The 21,376-nt window shown below is 42.5% G+C and overlaps 1 protein-coding gene across 1 annotated transcript in view; it reads left to right on the top strand.

Moving 5' to 3' along the window:
- The first annotated feature begins 2,499 nt into the window (after window positions 1-2,499).
- The window catches only part of LOC129815646 (integrin alpha-5-like), a 65,634-nt gene continuing 46,757 nt past the window's right edge, over window positions 2,500-21,376 (top strand). The window contains exons 1-7 of the mRNA XM_055869634.1: window positions 2,500-2,876; window positions 8,777-8,907; window positions 18,237-18,337; window positions 18,739-18,862; window positions 20,062-20,123; window positions 20,725-20,770; window positions 21,124-21,249. Coding sequence (XP_055725609.1) covers window positions 2,668-2,876; window positions 8,777-8,907; window positions 18,237-18,337; window positions 18,739-18,862; window positions 20,062-20,123; window positions 20,725-20,770; window positions 21,124-21,249 — 799 coding nt within the window. The 5' untranslated portion in view covers window positions 2,500-2,667. The remainder of the gene's footprint in view (window positions 2,877-8,776; window positions 8,908-18,236; window positions 18,338-18,738; window positions 18,863-20,061; window positions 20,124-20,724; window positions 20,771-21,123; window positions 21,250-21,376) is intronic.

Below are 21,376 nucleotides of genomic sequence, written 5' to 3'. Positions count from 1 at the left end.
GATGGGCAAGGAGACATGGCTGAGTCAAATAGAAATCCTGACATAATGAAGTGGTGATTAAAGAGCTCAGCCATGCTTCTTGTCAGTAACAACCACATCATCAACATTAAGGGACATGGGCAGCTGTGAGTTCTGTTTGCATTCATGGAATGGAGGTTTTGTTTAAGTGTGAAGAATCAGTTCTTGATAAATCTAAACCTCTGTTCTACCTCAACACCTGTGTGTCCATAGACCAGGGGCAGGCAACCCTGTTCCTGGAGTGACGCAGGTACTACAGGATTTTCTTCCAACCAGGCACCACGCCTGACCAACTGAGCTAATTGATCTGTTCAGTGATTGTCTAAATTCAACACACCTGGTCTTCCAGGTGGGTTAAGTCAAAAACATGAAGTGCCTGTGGCACTCCAAGACCAGGGTTGCCTACCCCTGCCATAGACTTTGTAGATCCGTACATACATCTATAAACAAATACAGCCCCATCACCTGATGTATGGTATGCAAAAGCAGATCAACACTCAACACTCAGGCTGTACATTATTGTCTAGCCTATCAAACAAATATCTTGAGAAATCTGTAAGCAAAATGTTGATGAAAACATTTGTAATGCTAAATGAAAGTCTCATATTCAATGCCTGCCCTTCTTGGACCGATGGCCTCTCTTCTTGGTAGAGACATGCGAGGTCATCTGTACATCATTCAGCAAACTAATACAGCCCATCACCTGATGTATTGTATGCAAAATCAGAGGAAAGCAGCCTCCATGACTGTTGTCATTAGTCCATTAGGAGCTTTTTAAGTTCTGTACACTAAAAAAAAGGGTTCCAAAAGGGTTCTTTGGCTGTCCCATAGGAGAACTTGTTTGGGTTCCAGGTAGAACCCTCTGTGAAAAGAGTTTCACCTGGAACTTAAAAGGGTTCTCCAAAAGGTTGTCCTATGGGGACATCCGAATAACCCTTTTAGATTCTAGATAGCAAATTGTTGATGTATGTATAATGCATTTGATACAACTACTAGTTTTGCCAAAACATGTAACACAATATTGGGTGGTATCTAACTAAATGTGTTTTTATTTTTCTGTACAAAGGTCTCAAAAGAAGGAATTCACCAGTTAACCTGATTCAAGATGTGATATTATTACCAGTCTGGGTGGAGGAGGACACCACCATCAACTCTAAAATATCTCTTAAATGTATGCCTCTACTCCAGTAATAGGGATAATTCTTTAAGTAAACATGTATGGGTGGTTTCCTGGACACAGATTAAGCCTAGTCCTGGAATAAAAAACATTTTCAATGGAGATTCTTTATTGGGCATGTTTATTAGTCTAGTACTGTGCCCAGGAAACCGTCCCGTAGTGTATTGGTGAATGGATGATGATTGTGTAATGGTGATGTACATGAAGATGTCTTAGTCTCTAGACTCAAACAAAAGTAAACAAACTTCAATTAAACTTGCCTCCATCTTGATCTATGCAATAATCCCCTCACTTACAGGTATCTAAATAGGAGATTTACTTTTACTGCAGAACGTTAACAAGAAAACACGTTGGTAACTGTTGTATTTTTCTTCTCCCCCAAACATCTCCAGGCAAGTCATGTCAGGATCTGTGAATACCTAGACAGTGACTTCAGCTAACAGAACAGATGTTGAAACTTGGTGTCACACGCTTGCATGTTGTTCTTTTAATAGCCCCTAATCCTGTGGTTTCCTGTGTGTGTGTGGGGGGGGGGGGGGGGGAGTGGGTGGGGGGGCATGCCATCTTTCACTACTCACAAGGCAAGAGACAGCCATGTGTCTGTGTCATGCCTCCTATCACTTTGTTCTGATAAAACACAGACATGAGCCTGTCATGCTGGTGTGAGTATAACGGGGGATGCAGGAGAGCACGGATTAAGACATAACAAAGTTGGGTCATACAGCCATTTGACTGCTCAAATATCTATTTTTATTGCTGACAATGTAGACAACTTTTCAAATCTTTCTATTTGTGTGTAATCTCTGTAACAATGATTTATAATGCATGTACTGCAGAGGAAACAAGGGGATGGTCCGAGGTGGTGTGTGTGTTAGCACTTCTGACTGTAAAAACAGGAACCAATAATATCCTCTAGGTATTTTGAGGTTCAAAAAACTAGCCAGAGTAAAATAAGATCCCATATACTTAATAGGTTACATTACAAAATAATAAGTAATTGCAGTGAAAGCTCAGTTTAGATTGAATCACTGTAACCTGGGCCTATAAGTCAAAAACTGAAAATATAATGTATACCAATACAAAATTAGGCTAGCCTTTTTTTCTCCATTTTTGATAGGCCTACATCTCAGTAGCACACACACACACACACACACACACACACACACACACACACACACACACACACACACACACACACACACACACACACACATACACTAAATCTGGTTTGGAGTGCGCCCACCTCCCCAGTTTTTTATATCCAAGCTCCACCCCAAAATAAGTTTGCCATGAACTCCCTCTATTAGTCTTACACTGCTAGTATGAGAGGGAGATGCAGAGTGAAACGGGATCCTATTCCATTCACAATTCATTCATTTATATGTTGGAATATGCATTACCAAAATATCAGGCAGGCGTTTCACACCTCATAGCAGGTTAATTATTGTCTTGCGATTCGACGCACAAAAGAGATGGGCACTGGACGGCGACTTTCAGCAATTTCAGTCAACTCAATCCTGCGTAATCCAGTTTATTGCGCCCGGTTCGTTGTAATTGCAGTTGTTTTTATCCAGCTGTGCGCAACGTTTAATTTAGAAACAGAAAACCGGATCGTCTACTCTGGACCTAAGGGATCTTTTTTCGGTTATTCCGTGGATTTTTTCTACAATAATGCATCTAGGTGAGTGCGCATTAATCTTACCACTCAGTAGTGTTTTAGGAAAATGTCACCACAATATACACTATTCCTTTCACTTCAAAAGTGATTTAAATTATTCCGTACTTTTTGATATTCTTGTCATTCAATATAGTCTAATTTCACCCATGGTCTACACGGCATTGTATCATGTTATTGGCCTACATTCTACCACTGCAGCCTAGTCTACTAATTCGATTTGAATAACGGTTAATAGGGAACCCGCAATGGACAAGCGCATGTTGATGCTTATTGTCATGAATCTTGCCCTGGTGCAGAACTGAGCGATTCATGCTAGATAGGTCAGCTGCAAAGTAGAAATGTTCTATGTCGTGAAAATGTATGAAAGCAAAAATGTGATTTTTGGTCTTAATTTAAGGTTAGGTATCAGGGTTAGCAGTGTGGTTAAGTTTATGGTTAAGGTTAGGTTTAAAATCAGATTTTATGACTTTGTGGCTGTGTCAGCTAGTGACTACTCTGCAGAGCTGCCTCCAGAGCAAGATTCATGACAATAAATGCCAACCGCTTACTCTCATGGGGTGATATCTTCTTCAATGGAAGCTCCACTCGAAAAAAGGCTCGTTTTTATTAGTCCACTCCAAAATGTTTTGCATGTCAGCAGTCAAGTTTTCAGTATATCGGACTTTCAAGAAGCAAATTGTCATCGACCACATCATCATTTCCATTTGATTATTTTGTGGTATATTCCAGACAGACATATTCAACATTTTTGCAGATTTGGATCAAATAAAGTGATCAAATAAAGTGCACCTGTTTGTCACAGATACCTTAAAAAAAGGTAGGGGTGTGGATCAGAAAACCAGTCAATATCTGGTGTGACCAGTATTTGCCTCATGCACCACAACACATCTCCTTGGCATAGAGTTGATCATGCTGTTGATTGTGACATGAGGAATGTTGTCCCACCTCTTCAATGGCTGTGTGAAGTTGCTGGATATGGGCGGGAACTGGAACACGCTGTTGTTCACATTGATCCAGAGCATTCCAAACATGCTCAATGGGTGACATGTCTGGTGAGTATACAGGCCATGGAAAGAACTGGGCCATTTTCAGTTTAGAGGAATTGTGTACAGATCCTTGCGACATGGAGCCGTGCGTTATCACGCTGAAATATGAGTTGATGGCAGCGGATGTATGGCAAGACAATGGGCCTCAGGATCCCGTCACAGTATCTCTATGCATTCAGATTGCCCTAGATAAAATTCAATTGTGTTCCTTGTCCGTAGCTTATGCCTGCCCATACCATAACCCCACCGCCACCATGGGGCACTCTGTTTACAACCTTGACATCAGCAAACCACTCGCCATACACGTGGTCTGCGGTTGTGAGGATGGTTGGATGTACTGCCAAATTCTCTAAAATGACATTATGGTAGAGAAATGAACATTCAATTCTCTGGCAACAGCTCAGGTGGACATTCCTGCAGTCAGCATGCCAATTGAACGATCCTTCAAAAATCTGTGGCATTGTGGTGTGTGACAACACTGCACATTTTAGAGTGGCCTTTTCTTGACCCCAGCACAAGGTGCACCTGTGTCATGCTGATCATGCTGTTGAATCAGCTTCTTGATATGCCACACCTGTTGCCCAAATTTTGAGAGAAATAACCTTTTTGTGCGTATGGAAAATGTTTGGGATCCTTTTCTGAGCTCATGGCATATGGGACCAACACTTTACACTATTCACTTTTATCAAATGTACAGATTTATGGGTGCTATTAGCCTACAGTAGAAGGGCAATTCTCATGCAGGCCTAGTTTACAATGGGATAATTCTAGAGATGTAACTTTGACATAATCGTTAGGCCTATAATGTCAGGGGTTAGGTCACAATGCTCATTTGGCTAATTAATAGATAATAAGGATGACCCATTTACTCAAATCTGAGGGTCACCATTGACTGAGCTGATCGATGTTTAAACACATTTCTAGAGGCTAGGCATATATCAACTCCCGTCACAGCTTCCCTTCTACTGTCCTCAGAGGCAGAGTCGGTTTGATGCCATTGACTTAATAAATGTCCCCGTTTTCTGACACCAGCAGCGAGGAAATTGTTTTGTCTTACTCCGCTGGGGGGAGGGACAGATGTGTGTTGTGGAGTCATTACCAAGATGTTGATTTAGTCCAATTGTATGAGTCAGCTCTTTTTCCCTTGTGCTTTATTTATCTTGTCAGGACAGGACAACGGTAGCCTTTGTGCTGAAATCAACTAAATCATTGAATAGCTATCTATTTTTATTGTTTTGATTTCACTAACTTGATCATGTGACTGTTGATTGCTCCTGCCTTGTTCTGGGTCATATTAGTCAAGTTGGAGTAGCTGGAAAACAGTTGATGTCACAGGGAGACAAATGAAGTGACATGCCTTTTTTTCTCACTTGCCTGAAAAGGCTCTCCTCAATTTCATGCATGCCGCAAGTTAGATTGTGTTGTCCCATACAGGCGGTTGCCAGAGTTTGCTGTTTTTCAGCATGCCAAAGTTGTTTATGTGTCTCAGCGACATCCACAGTGTGAGTCAATGACCCTAGTTAACACAGAACCCCAGTGTTTTGGTAGAGGGTGTCTGGCAATAATATATGATCAGCAGCAGCTTTAGAATGGTTCTGTTGAATTAGCTGCGATGTTAATGCAGTGTTTCCACTATGTTAAAGTGTGGTGTTCGTTCTCGTCATTTATTCCATTTCCACAGATTGTTGTCATTTGACCCTTAAATAGCCCAATACTCCACTGAAATGTGTTCCATGTTTAGCCTCCTTGGTGGAATAATATCGGATTCATGAAATGTAGGACATGTAGCCTGCACTGCGTCTTTTGGATTGGGGAGAGATGTTTGAGCCCACTGGAGGTAGACCAGACCAGAATGTACCATTATATATATATATATATATATCTCCCCTACCCATAAACCCCTTCCACCCTCTATCAGTCCAGTAGAGCTGATGAAGCTAAGAACTAGCCTTAGCTATGATCTGTTTACTGAGACAGGACAGAGCTATTGGGGAACGTTATGTCAGACTGGTGATGATGATGAGGATGATAAGGTACCTGTAAAATGAAGGATCCTGAAGATGCTTTCAGGGCCTGTATTCATAAAGCATCTCATATTAAGTGTACTGATCTAGGATAAGTTTAGCCTTAAATCATAGATAGATCATCGTTAATGAAGTAATTCCATACATCAGCCGATGTCACAAAGTGCTGTACAGAAACCTAGCCTAAAACCTCGAACAGCAAGCAATGCAGATGTAGAAGCACAGTGGCTAGGAAAAACTCCCTAGAAAGGCCAGAACGTAGGAAGAAACATAGAGAGGGAACCAAGCTCTGAGGGGTGGCCAGTCCTCTTCTGGCTGTGCCGGGTGGAGATTATAACAGTACATGGCCAAGATGTTCAACCGTTCATAGATGACCAGCAGGGTCAGATAATAATAATCACAGTGGTTGTAGAGCAGCACCTCAGGAGTAAATGTCAGTTGCCTTTTCATAGCCGATCCCTCAGAGTTAGAGACTGGAGGTGCGGTAGAGAGAGAGTCCAAAACACCATGTCCGGGACAAGGTAGCACATCCGGTGAACAGGTCAGGGTTCCATTGCCGCAGGCAGAACAGTTGAAACTGGGAACAGCAAGGAATCATCAGACCAGGTAGTCCTGGGGCATGGTCCTAGGGCTTAGGTCTTCTGAGAGAAAGAGAGAGAGAGAAGAAGAAAGATAAAGACAGAAAAAGAGAGAGAGAATTGGAGGGAGCATACTTAAATTCACGCAGGACACCGGATAAGACTGACTCTAGCCCCCGACACAGACTATTGCAGCATAAATAGTCGAGGTTGAGACAGGAGGGGTCGGAGACACTGTGGCCCCGTCCGACGATACCCCCGGACAGGGCCAAACAGGCAGGATATAACCCCACCCACTTTGCCAAAGCACAGCTCCCACGAGTCTGCATCTCTCACACGGATAGGCAGACCATTCCAAGCCTGCGTCTTGTGACCGTAGCGTACGTGTAGGTATGTACGGCAGGACCAAATCGGAAAGATAGGTAGGAGCAAGTCCATGTAATGCTTTGTGGGTTAGCAGTAAAACCTTGAAATCAGCCCTAGCCTTAACAGGAAGCCAGTGTAGAGAGGCTAGCACTGGAGAAATATTATCACATGTTTTGGTTCGAGTCAAGATTCTAGCAGCCGTGTTTAGCACTAACTTAGCACTAAGTTTATTTAGTGATTTATCCGGGTAGCTGGAAAGTAGAGCATTGCAGTAGTCTAATCTAGAAGTGACAAAAGCATGGATTAACTTTTCTGCATAATTTTTCGACAGAAAGTTTCAGATTTTTGCAATGTTACGAAAATTGAAAAAAGCTGTCCTTGAAGTATTCTTGATATGTTCGTCAAAAGAGAGATCAGGGTCCAGAGTAACGCCGAGATCCTTCACAGTTTTATTTGAGATGACTGTACAACCAACAGAAGATCTCTTTGTTTCTTGGGGCCTAGAACTAGCATCCCTGTTTTGTCCGTGTTTAAAATATAAAAAATTGACGCGATCCACTTCCTTATGTCTGAAACACAGGCTTCCAGGGAGGGCTATTTTGGGGCTTCACCATGTTTCATCGAAATGTACAGCTGTGTATTGCCCACATAGCAGTGAAAGTTAACATTATGTTTCCGAATGACATCACCAAGAGGTAAAATATATAGTGAAAACAATAGTGGTCCTAAAATGGAACCTTGAGGAACACCGAAATTTACAGTTGATTTGTCAGAGGATAAACCATCCACAGAAACAAACTGATATATTTTAGACAGATAAGATCTAAACCAGGCCAGATCTTGTCCGTGTAGACCAATTTGGGTTTCAAATCTCTCCAAAAGAATGTGGTGATCGATGGTATCAAAAGCAGCACTAAGGTCTAGGAGCACGAGGACAGATGCAGAGCCTTGGTCTGACGCCATTAAAAGGTCATTTACCACTTTCACGAGTGCAGTCTCAATGCTATGATGTGGTCTAAAACCAGACTGAAGCGTTTCGTATACATTGTCTGTCTTCAGGAAGGCAGTGAGTTGCTGCGCAACAGCTTTTTCAAAATGTTTTGAGAGGAATGGAAGATTCGATATAGGCCGATTCGTTTTTTTATATTTTTTTTATCGGGGACATGATCCTAGATTAGCTGTCCTAAAAATAAATACTTTGTGAATGCAGCCCTGAACTGCCTTTTGAGTTAGACAAGATCACTGACCTATATGGTAAAGGATCCATGAAGGGAGTATATGTGTGGAACGCCCTGACCGTAGAGAGCTTTTCATGTCTCTATTTTGGTTTGCTCAGGGTGTGATTTGGGTGGGCATTCTATGTTCATTTTCTATGTTTTGTATTTCTTTGTGTTTGGCCGGGTGTGGTTCTCAATTAGAGGTAGGAATCCAGGGATATGGAGAATAAGAAGTCCTATACGCTCTGGGTTGAATCGTGCTGTGTAGACTGGCAGGAGTTGTCTGGGCTGAAGGTTAGCTGTCTATGTTTGCCTGTCTATCGTTGTCTCTGAGAATCATACTTAGGCAGCTTTTTCCCACCTGTGTTTTGTGGGTAGTTGTTTTCTGTTTTGTGTCTGCACCAGACAGAACTGTTTCGTGTTGTTCCATTTTGTTATTTTGTCTCAGTGTTCAGTTTAAATAAATAATCATGAACACTAACCACGCTGCGCTTTGGTCCGATCCTTCTCATTCCGACGACGAACGTTACAATGTGGCCAAATCATTGCTCAAATCAGTTAAAAACAACCGAAGTTGAATTGATCAAAAGTACTCATTGCTTCGTGTACTCCCACTATTTTTTGCCGACCGTGTACTAATACTGTGTTTTGTCTTCTGTTTTTATTCTACAGTTTCAGTATTCTGATTGGTGCTCCCAAAGCTAACACCAGCCAAACGAACATCATCGAAGGTGGATCTGTGTACTTGTGTCCTTGGAGCCAGGACCAATCGGATTGCAGTGTTGTCATTTTTGACAATGAAGGTAAGGTACCTGGCTGAATAACCTGGTGGAATGAATTGGTGTGAATGTGTGGAAAAGCAGATCATCAATGTTTCTTCCTGTTGTAAAGTATGATGAGTTTCCCCATTCCCCTTTTTGAAATCCAAGATGGCGTAGCAGTCAGGCGTCTTTTGTCTTCGTCTTGTCGTGTCCCGTGTATCTATATTTTAAAATATTTTTTCTTCGCATATATTACATTTTATTTAAAAAAAAAAATAATTCTTAACCCCAACTTCAACATACTCTCCTGCAACCCAACTCACTCAATGTAGTATGGCTCTGCTATTTTCTTTACTTCAGAACAGGAACCCCCAACAGAAAGCTAGCCAGCTAACTAGCTACTTGCTAGTTGTCAGCTAGCCACTGCTAGCGGTCATCAGCTAACCTTCAGCCCAGACAACTCCTGCCAGTCTACACAACGCGATTCAACCCAGAACGTATAGGACTTCTTATTCTCCATATCCCTGGATTCCTACCGCAAGCTCTGAACCTCTTCACCTGGATCATCGCAGCTAGCTAGCTGCTGTCCGATTGGCTTCTCCTGGCTAACGTCTCTGTCCCGAAGCAAGCACCAATTAGGCTGGAGCTAGCCTATGCTAGGCCCATCTCCTGGCTAGCTGAAGAGGTCCAACAGCCACTCCTTGGGCTACTATACCTATTTTGCCAATTGGCCTGGACCCTTTTACTACATGGAGCCCTGCTGATCCATCACGACTGATCTGCCGACGTAACCACACGAAGGGGCTACAACTGACTTCTTCCGTCGCGACGTCCCTCTAAAGCCCTCCTAGCCTGCTAGCCCCGGCCTGCTAGCTGTCTGAATCGCCGCGTCTCCAGCTCACCCAGCTACTCACTGGACCCAATGATCACTCGGCTACGCATGCCTCTCCCTAATGTCAATATGCCTTGTCCATTTCTGTTTTGGTTAGTAATTATTGCCTTATTTCACTGTAGAGCCTCTAACCCTGCTCAATACGCCTTAGCTAACCCTTTAGTTCCACCTCCCACACATGTGAGGACCTCATCTGGTTTAAATTATGTTTCTAGAGGCAATATCTCTTTTATCGTCACTCAATGCATAGGTTTACCTCCACAGTATTCACATCCTACCATGTCTTTGTCTGTACATTATGCCTTGAATCTATTATACCGTGCCCAGAAACCTGTTCCTTTTACTCGCTGTTCTGAACGTACTAGACGACCAGTTCTTATAGCCTTTAGCCGTACCCTTATCCTCCTCTTGTCCTCTGGTGATGTAGAGGTTAATCCAGGCCCTGCAGTGCCTAGCTCCACTCCCATTCCCCAGGCGCTCTCATTTGTTGACTTCTGTAACCGTAAAGCCTTGGTTTCATGCATGTTAACATAAGAAGCCTCCTCCCTAAGTTTGTTTTATTCACTGCTTTAGCACACCCTGCCAACCCGGATGTCCTAGCCGTGTCTGAATCCTGGCTTAGGAAGACCACCAAAAACCCTGAAATTTCCGTCCCTAACTATAACACTTTCTGACAAGATAGAACTGCCAAAGGGGGCGGAGTTAGCCTGCAGAGTTCTGTCTTACTATCCAGGTCTGTGGCCAAATAATTTGAGCTTCTACTTAAAAAAATCTACCTTTCCAGAAACAAGTCTCTCACCGTTGCCGCTTGCTATAGACCACCTTCTGCCCCCAGCTGTGCCCTGGACACCATATGTGAATTGATTGCCCCCATCTATCTTCAGAGCTCGTGCTGTTAGGTGACCTAAACTGGGACATGCCTAACACCCCGGCCAACCTACAATCTAAGCTTGATGCCCTCAATCTCACACAAATTATCAATGAACCTACCAGGTACAACCCCAAATCTGTAAACACTGGCACCCTCATAGATATCATTCTAACCAACCTGCCCTCCAAATACACCTCTGCTGTCTTCAACCTGCCTCATTGCCTGCGTCCGTAATGGGTCTGTGGTCAAACAACCACCCTTCATCACTGTCAAACGCTCCCTAAAATACTTCAGTGAGCATGCCTTTCTAATGCGCCTGGTCCGGGTATCCTGGAAGGATATTGACCTCATTCCGACAGTAGAAGATGCCTGGTTATTCTTTAAAAGTGCTTTCCTCACCATCTTAAATAAGCATGCCCCATTCAAAAAATGTAGAACCAGGAACAGATATAGCCCTTGGTTCACTCCAGACCTGACTGCTCTTGACCAGCACAAAAACATCCTGTGGCATACTTCATTAGCATCGAATAGCCCCCGTGATATACAACTTTTCAGGGAAGTTAGGAACCAATATACACAGGCAGTTAGGAAAGCAAAGGCTAGCTTTTTCAAACAGAAATTTGCATCCTGTAGCACAAACCCCAAAAGGTTCTGGGACACTATAAAGTCCATGGAGAATAAGAACACCTCCTCCCAGCTGCCCACTGCACTGAGGCTAGGAAACACTGTCAACACCGATAAATCCATGATAATCGAGAATTTCAATAAGCATTTTTCTACAGCTGGCCATGCTTTCCACCTGGCTACCCCTACCCCGATCAACAGCCCTGCACCCCCCGCAGGGGGTGTTGTCGCTCTTGCTGCTAGTGATTCTCTGATCCACCTCTACACAGATGACACCCTTTTGTATACTTCTGGCCCTTCTTTGGACACTGTGTTAACGAACCTCCAGACGAGCTTCAATGCCATACAACTCTCCTTCCGTGGCCAATGCTCTTCAACCGATCACTGCCCACACCTGCCCGCCTGTCCAGCATCACTACTCTGGATGGTTCTGACTTAGAATATGTGGACAACTACAAATACCTAGGTGTCTAAGCTAGACCTTCCAGACTCACATTAAGCATCTCCAATCCAAAATTAAATCTAGAATCGTCTTCACCACCACTCGACCTGTATGCTCTTGTTGGCTGGCCCTCGCTTCATGTTCGTCGCCAAACCCACTGGCTCCAGGTCATAAATAAGTATTTGCTAGGTAAAGCCCCGCCTTATATCAGCAAACTGGTCAACATAGCAGCCCCCACCCGTAGCACGCGCTCCAGCAGGTATATCTCACTGGTCATCCCCAAAGCCAATTCCTCATTTGGCTGCCTTTCCTTCCAGTTCTCTGCTGCCAATGACTGGAACGAACTGCAAAAATCACTGAAGCTGGAGACTCATATCTCCCTCACTAACTTTAAGCACCAGCTGTCAGAGCAGCTCACAGATCACTGCACCTGTACATAGCCCATCTGTAAATAGCCCATCCAACTACCTCATCCCCCATACTGTTATTTATTTTGCTCCTTTGTACCCCAATATCTCTACTATCTCTATCTCCACTCATCTTCTGCACATCTATCACTCCAGTGTTTAATTGCTATAATGTAATTATTTAGCCACTATGGCCTATTTATTGCCTTACCTCCTTATCCTACCTCATTTGCACACACTGTATATAGACTTTTTCTATTGTATTATTGACTGCATGTTTAATTATTCCATGTGTAACTCTGTGTTGTTGTTTGTGTCGCACTGCTTTGCTTTATCTTAGCCAGGTCGCAGTTGTAAATGAGAACTTGTTCTCAACTGGCCTACCTGGTTAAACAAAGGTGAAATAAAATTAAAATAAAAACAAAAAATAGCTATGTTAACATCATGTTTCATACGTAGATTTTACAAAGACAGTGTATAGCGTATTTCAAAGTATACCCCCCAGTTAAAGTTGTATTGTTTAACTATAAAAATGCCTCTTCAGCCATAAAACTATAAGGCTTCTATTAGCGAGCTCACTGACTAGGATGACTTTAAAGTTATGGGGATAAAACTCTCAGTCAAGGCTTAGGGATTCTTCACCAACAGTGCTCCATTTTTATTTAAACCATTCTTTGAAGTTTGTACTGTGTTTTGTAGTGGCCAAGTCCTCTCTCGTATTCCCCCTTTCTAAAGCCTATAGCCTTGGTTGATTTCCTGGCTGGCTGGCTTGAAGCCCAGTGTTGTAACTGTAATTAGGCCAAAGTCATTATGTGGACAAGGACCCCTGAGAACCCCTGGCTCTGCCTGCCAGTGAAGCGGTCACAAACTCCATCAGATAAAGCAGGAAGTGGCCCACCGTTTGAGGATCAGAGGGTGTGTGTTATCACATAGGTCACAAACATATTGTACATTACATAGACACATACTGTGACGGCCCTGAATTAGTCCGAACCGTCTGCGCTCATCCTTCCAACACAGCGCTTCCCGTTTAATTCCCAACTAAATAGCCAGCATCAGCTGCACAAAAGGGGGTTGTGATGGTGGTGCCAATAAAGATGTGTTCAACCCTCAGTTCCGAAGCTTCTTTACTCCGTTTGTTTTGTTGTATTTAAAAGTGTGCTTTCTAGCCTTGTCTCAAGTTCAACCAGGATCAGATTTACTCATTTCATCCTTTGGACTACACATCTCAGTTGGTCTGTTTCTTCATGGCCTTTCTCAGATTGGATTGTCTGACTGACCGACTAACTACAACTTTTTTGCATAAGTATTTCCTTTGTTTGAGTGTGATTTATACCGTGTTGATTTGTGGTCAGTTGTAGTTGAAGACTACTGAGATTTGATACTCTTTATGGTTATGTCGTAAAAGAGTTAGATATTTTGATTGTGTGATTGAGACTGGGTTTATGCTACACTTTTATGAACGGACAAACATTGTGTGACTAAGGTCACTGGAGTTCACTGAACTCTGGGCTGGACTCTTTTAGGCCCAAGGTACGGGACCTTTCTCGAGGAACCAGAGCTCATTATTTGTTATATTATTATGTGTGTGATAATTTATGTTGGTAATACAACCCACGCAAAAGAACAGTTTTGAAATGATTTACAATGTTTTAAGGGTTAATGAAAAGTGTATGTCCATCCTGACTTTTACTTGAGTCCTTTGTATTGGTGTAGACTTGACAGACCAGACAGGACTCATTCCCTCACAAACAAAAAGGAGAAATCAATATTTTCTTTGGCAGGCACGACCTACCTGGCACCCCTACAAACAATAACCCCAAGTCAAAACCGTTACAATACAAATACTCAGATACACACACACGCTCACATACATACTGTACACCTGTGGAAGCTGGTGGGAGGAGCTATAGGAGGACGGGCTCATTGTAATGTCTGGAATGGAATTAACAGAACAGTGTCAAACAAATAGAAAATACATGTTTGACTCCATTCCATACTGTACTCGGGTACAGACACAAATGCACATAAACAGGATATACACACATACAATGCTTTCAGAAAGTATTCACACCCCTTGACTTTTTCCACATTCCACAGCCTGAATAAAATTGATTAAATTTAGATTTTTATTGTCACTGGCCTACACACAATACCCCATAATGTCAAAGTGGAATTATGTTTATTGAAATTGTTACAAATTAGTAAAAACTGAAAGCTGAAATGTCTTGAGTCAATACGTATTCAACCCCTTTGTTATGACAAGCCTAAATAAGCTCATGAGTAAACATTTGCTTAACAAGTCACATAATAAGTTGCATGGACTCAGCCTGTGTGTAATAATGGTGTTTATCATTATTTATGAATGACTACCTCATCTCTGTACCCCACACATACAATTATCTGTAAGGTCCCTCAGTCGAGCAGTGAATTTCAAACACAGATTGAACCACATAGACCAGAGAGGTTTTCCAATGCCTCACAAAGAAGAGCGTCTATTGGTAGATGGGTAAAAATACAAAAAGCTGACATTGAATATCCCTTTGAGCATGATGAAGTTATTCATTATACTTTGGATGGTGTATCAATACACCCAGTCACTACAAAGAAACAGGTGTCCTTCCTAACTCAGTTGCCGGAGAGGAAGGAAACCACTGAGGGATTTAACCATGAGGCCAATGGTGACTTTAAAACTGTTGCAGAGTTTAATGGCTGTGATAGGAAAAACTGAGGATGAATCAACAACATTGTAGTTACTCCACAATACTAACCTAATTGACAGAGTGAAAAGAAGGAAGCCTGTACAGAATAAAATATATTCCAAAACATGCATTCTGTTTGCAACAAGGCACAAAAGTAATACTGCAAAAAATTTGAAAATAAATAAACATTTTGTCCTGAATACAAAGTGTTATGTTTGGGACTAATCCAATTCAACACATTACTGAGTATCACTCTCCATATTTTCTAGCGTATTGGTGGCTGCATCATGTTATGGGTATACTTGTAATCATTAAGGACTAGATAAAAACATTTACGGAATGGATCTAAGCAAAGGCAAAATCCTAGAGGAAAACCTGGTTCTGTTTGCTTTCCACCAGACAGAGGGAGATGAATTCACATTTCTACAGGACAAAAACTGAAAGCACATGGCCAAATCTACACTCACTGGAGTTGCTTACCAAGAAGACAGTGAATGTTCCTGAGTGGCCGAGTTACAGTTTTGAAACCGGCTTGAAAATCTATGGCAAGAGCTGAAAACAGTCATCTAGCAATGATCAAGAACTAATTTGACAGAGCTTGAAGAATTTTGAAAAGAGTAATGGGCAAATGGTGCACAATCCAGGTGTGTAAAGCTCTTAGAGACTTACCCAGAAAGACTCACAGCTGTAATCACTGCCGAAGGTGATTCTAACATGTATTGACTCAGGACGTTGAATACTTATCTAATCAACAAATTAGTGTTTTATTGTTCATGATTTCTCTTACAAATGTTAGACATTTTCTTCCACTTTGACATAACAGGGTAGATCGTTGACAAAAAAATTGCAATTCTATCCATTTTAATTCCATTTTGTAACACAACAAAATGTGTAAAAAGTCCAGGCGTGTGAATACTTTCTGAAGTTAATGTATGCTGTACTCAGAAATGAATGCACATAAACTGGATACACACCTACTCTTGCACGTAAACTGTTTATACATACACAAATACAGACACATGCACTGCTTACAAACCTATGTGTGATCGCAAACACATACTGTAAACAACAATGTGTGCTGTATATATCCACCGGCTTATATGCACACAAATATACACCCTTATAAGTACATTCTCGAAATTGAAGGAACAGCTGATGTGATAAATTAATTCAGGAATTAAGATGATAGCCGTTTTACACAGACATGCAGGAAGACACACACACACACACACACACACACACACACACACACACACACACACACACACACACACACACACACACATACACTGCCCTGGGCCCTTCTTTTCACGTGCTTGTGCATCGCAACGTTTCCCATGCAGGTCTCTGGGTTCAAAGAGTATAGTGTGTACTACAGACACAGTCCAGACCCCAGCAGCCAGACAGACATAGGGCAGACAGACAGACCGACAGACAGACAGACAGACCGACAGTGCAGTGGTACGGGAAGGTTAATGTCACCACTCAAGTCTATGCGTCAGACAAATGCATCAAACCCATACTGCCAAGTCTACCGCGTCAAATATTTTAACTTATTAATCTTAAACTTTTTCTTACCTGGGAAGTAGTCTATTGGCCAGGAGTGACTGTCAGAAATCAAAATTTATTTTTCAAATGCGCCGAATACAACACCTTACAGTGAAATGTTTACTTACCAGCCCTTAACCAACAGTGCAATTTGAAGAAAAATACCAAGAAAATTAGTAAAAGTAACAAGTAATTAAAGAGCAGCAGTAAAATAACAATAGCGAGGCTATACAAGGGGTACCGGTACAGAGTCAATGTGCAGTGGCACCAGTTAGTCGAGGTAATTGAGGTAATATGTACATGTAGGTAGAGTTTTTTTAAAGTGACTATGCATAGATAATAACAGAGAGTATCAGCAGCGTAAAAGAGGGGGGGTGGGGACAATGCAAGTAGTCTGGGTAGCCATTTGATGTTCAGGAGTCTTATGGCTTGGGGGTAAAAGCTATTTACATTTACATTTAAGTCATTTAGCAGACGCTCTTATCCAGAGCGACTTACAAATTTAGAAGCCTCTTGGACCTAGACTTGGTGCTCCGATACCGCTTGCCGTGCAGTAGCAGACAGAACAGTCTATGACTAGGGTGGCTGGAGTCTCTGACAATTTTTATGGACTTGCTCTGACACCGCCTGGTATAGAGGTCCTGGATGGCAGGAAGCTTGGCCCCAGTGATGTACTGGGCCATACACACTACCCTCTGTAGTGCCTTGCGGTCAGAAGCCGAGCAGTTGCCATACCAGAGCATCCTGACGGGTTGCATCACTGCCTATCTCTCAACATGACTAAATTTTGACCTAATCTCATAGCCTAGAACAAAGTCTCTCATGTGCTCTCCTAGCCAGCTGCTGGATGTTTTGCCTGTCACAAGAAACTGTTTTACCAGAGCCCCGCCACCCCCTTCATAAAATAGGAATCAGACTATGGAGGACAAATGTTTCTACAGTAACAATGCATTCCAAGTCCAGCGGAATGGTTTGATGCTTGCCAATAGCAAGGTGGATGGATTAAGAGATGAGACTTAGACAGAGTTATAAAAACATGTGGAACTGTGTGACATCAAACAGGGATGACATGAGGGATCATGTTGAGACAAAGTTAACTTACAATAGAAATCACCGTTTCTGAAACTTCTCTTGAGTACCACCAGCCATTCCTTTGTTTTTGCAGTAGTGCCCCTTTTGTATTTGTTGTGTTTATTGGACAGGATAGAGAGAAACAAGTATAGAAGGAGACAGAGTGCTAGAGCGCAGTGGGATGGATTGGAGCTCATGCTGGCAGCTGTAATACACAGTACATGTCACCAACAGGCAGCGGCTGGAATTGATGGGCCACCCCAGCCATTGCATTTATTTGATGTATTTCAGTGCAAGGACACCTGATTCAAATGATCAGCTAAATGTCATTTGTCACATGCTTAGTAAACAATAACAGTGAAATGCTTACTTACGGTTCCTTTTCCAACAATGCAGAGTTAAAAATTTAACATAAATAAAAATACCATGGCTATATACAGGAAGTAGAAAATAACATGGCTATATACAGGGAGTAGAAAATAACATGGCTATATACAGGAAGTAGAAAATAACATGGCTATATACAGGGAGTAGAAAATAACATGGCTATATACAGGAAGCTGAAAAGAACGTAGCTATATACAGGGCGCCAAGTCGATGTGCAGGGATACGATATTATAACATACAGGGAGTACCAGTAACAAGTTTATCACGCCCCTCATTTGTCGAATCGGGTGTGATAGTCCTGAAATACAGTAAGTGGAACAGTAGGGTTACTTGAGGAAACACTGGTGCAAGCTTCAGGCGAGCTATTACAGTGTCATACAAGTACTGCATTACGAATGTAAAGGTGCGTTTCTTTGGCATCTTCCAGGGGATCGCAGTTTCCACGTCAACGACGTCGACGTCCAGGTCGAGTTCAAGTCCCATCAGTGGTTTGGGGCTACGGTGCGTTCCAATGGCAAGACTGTCCTGGTAAGATAGGCTACTACATTCTGTGGGATAGAAGGGAATAGGTCATCATATAACTGTCCTGTTAGAATTGCTCACAGAAATATATATTTTGATTTGATATCGTTCACAAATTCTACACACAAGTTCTACCACAGGAGGTTGGTGGCACCTTATTTGGGGAGGACTGACTCGTGGTAATGGCTGGAGCAGAATGGTATCAAATACATCAAACACATGGTTTCATTCCTTTTGCTCCGTTCCAGCCATTATTATGAGCCGCCCTCCCCTCAGCAGCCTCCAATGAAGTCCACCATAGCCCCAGTCATAAAAAGCTTTTCACTATGTGTCAGTGATGTGTATCAACATTTGACAGTTGTGAAGTTTGTGTGTTGTTTTGAATTCCTTTCTTGAATGTCTCCAAGGCTTGTGCCCCAAGGTATTACTGGAGAACGGAACACGATGCCCCCTTCTCGGATGCCACAGGAACCTGCTACCTCTCCGTCGACAGCCTCAAGACATTTGTGGAGTACGCCCCCTGTCGCACAGGTACAGTACTGCAACAACATCCTTATCCAAAATACTGTACCTGAAGTCAATTGAATGAAGTAGTGACGAAACATGCAGCCACAGGTTTGTCTTGTGAGGATGATGGCCAAATCCTCATTTTAGATCCAACATTCTTGTAAATTGACCACTGATGTCAATGGGAGATTTGTGTGCTCACAATGTTATGATTGTTACACGGACAAGGTGAACCCAAGAGCAGACTCAGACAAGGAGACTGGGATAAGGTAACCAAGGTATTTATTGAACTACAGGGGAAGATGGAGTGCAGGCCAGGAAAAGCTTGGGCGGGGTTACAGGGAGCCAGGTGCTGAGGCTGAGGCTGGAGCGAGGGGAGTTGGGGCTGGGTAAGAAGGTCCGGAGGAATCCAAGGAAACAGTAGAGTGCTCAAAACACCATGCAGAGAGAACGTTCGATAAGGCCGTCATTGGAGCATGTGACGATACTAATAAGATCGAAATAAAGGGAGCGTTGCTCTCGGATCAGCTTCCTCCAATCAAATCTTACCTAAACATTATAATTATTTAACAATACCGACGACGGATCAGCTCCTAGAGAGATATTACCACCTACGGCTGCAAATATATTCTAATGCTTACCCAATAAAAATGCACTGAATCACAGAATTGGCACATCATTGCGCACATGTTAGGCTACACATCATGAAATATATTAAGACAAATTACAGACCGTAGCAAAATAGAAATCAATTGATTGAAAATTAAATGTATTTCGATATGATTGAAATAGGCCTTTAGCATACTGTTTATATTTGAATGCAGTCATCTCAGTTTTCATTTGTTTGTGTCAATGCAAAGACATTGGCAACTTTGTATTTGTAGTCAACTTCTTGTGAAGTTATCGGTGGTCACAGAGAGACGGATAAATCATGTGATGCTATGTTTAGCGGAGATCTTCTGTGAGTAAAATGACTTGGGAGGGTCAAAAAAGCATCTAACGGCGCACTTAGCTGTTCTACGAGTGGTCTGAGGCAGGCGTTAGATTATGGTTTTTTTCAAGTGCAACGTAAATAATAATGGGAAACAGCTCAGAGATTTAATGATTCTCCTACGAAAGGTTCTAACGATGAACTTAATCTTAAAATGCTTTTGGGAAACTAGGCCCTGGATGGGCCATTTTGGTGGTGGCCTTATCAATGTTTTCTCTTCCTTTTACCTTAGAGAGACATGGTCCTGCAGGACAGGGCTACTGTCAGGGTGGGTTCAGTGCTGACTTCACCAAGGTACGTTGTACAGGACAAGGAACAATTCCTTAACAAACAATTCAAAAGAGATTCTCTTTTAGTTTTTAATGGGGCAAACTCCTTATGTTCTGGGGGGCTGTTCAGAAAGCAGGATCAGTAAGTTAGAGATTTTTATATGGGGCGGCAGGTAGCCCCTCTGCACCTCTCTAAAAACCTGTGTGTGTACTGTGTGTCTTTTGGAGTGGTTGGGTTAAAAGTGGAAGTACAATTTTGGTTGGCCTTGTCTGCAATTGACCAATAATGTGATTTTCATCTTAGCCAGGTAACTGTCCCAGACATTCTGAATTAACTTCCAATTAACTTTCCAGAAATATAGACGTGAAATTGGCATCATATAATTCACTCAACAACAAACAACCTATATACTTGCAAGTTTTGCTTGCTGAATGATTCAGGAAATCAAGACATATTTGACTGCTTATCAAAGTAAGCTGGCTAACTGAATGATCCTGCTTTCTGGAACAGCCCACTGAATGAATACTGTATGTTTAGTCACATAACATAAGACTTACAATGGAGTTTGAAAACTTGATTGATACCTAAGGTTCTCATCAGAGTGGTGGTTTTCTGCGTGTTTCAGGACGGGAAGGTTGTTCTCGGAGGACCAGGAAGCTTTTACTGGCAAGGTGAGTGCATTATTAGATTTATGATCAGATCCTATTGGGACCATATGTGGATTACTATGAATTGGCTCAAGTACAGGATGCAGAGATAGCATACAGTACAGCTTAGAAAACTATACTGGGAATTCCCACTCTCGCATTTTTATTAGACAGGTACAGTGGAAAGAGACAGGAGAGAGAGCTTTGTATGTGTCAGTATAGGGAAAGGGCCTATTTTTCCCCAAGCGGTGAAGTTATCCCCCACACCATCCACAGGGCCAAACCTCGACAATCATTTTAGTGCAGCTAAAAAAACATAGTTCAAAAGTCTTAACCTCTAACCTCTGACTCTTTTCCCCATCCGTTCCGGCCTACAGGTCAACTAGTCTCAGCCACCACAGAGGAAATCGTCAAGGCCTACTTCCCATCCTACTTCCTGCTCTCTGTTACTGGGCAGATCCAGACTCGGCAGGTGCAGGGGAGCTATGACGACAGCTACCTCGGTTAGTATGGTCCACTTCTTCATAGGAGCTACAGTAGCTAGAGGCTGCATCTGACACCCTACTCCCCTCACAGTGCACTGCTTTTGACCAGCGCACTAAGTGGTGGCCTTTCTTGATTTCTCATTGC

This window comes from Salvelinus fontinalis, chromosome 18 (assembly GCF_029448725.1).
Source record: "Salvelinus fontinalis isolate EN_2023a chromosome 18, ASM2944872v1, whole genome shotgun sequence".
In the NCBI taxonomy this organism is placed as follows: domain Eukaryota; kingdom Metazoa; phylum Chordata; class Actinopteri; order Salmoniformes; family Salmonidae; genus Salvelinus; species Salvelinus fontinalis.
This window is presented reverse-complemented; position numbering and strand designations above follow the sequence as displayed.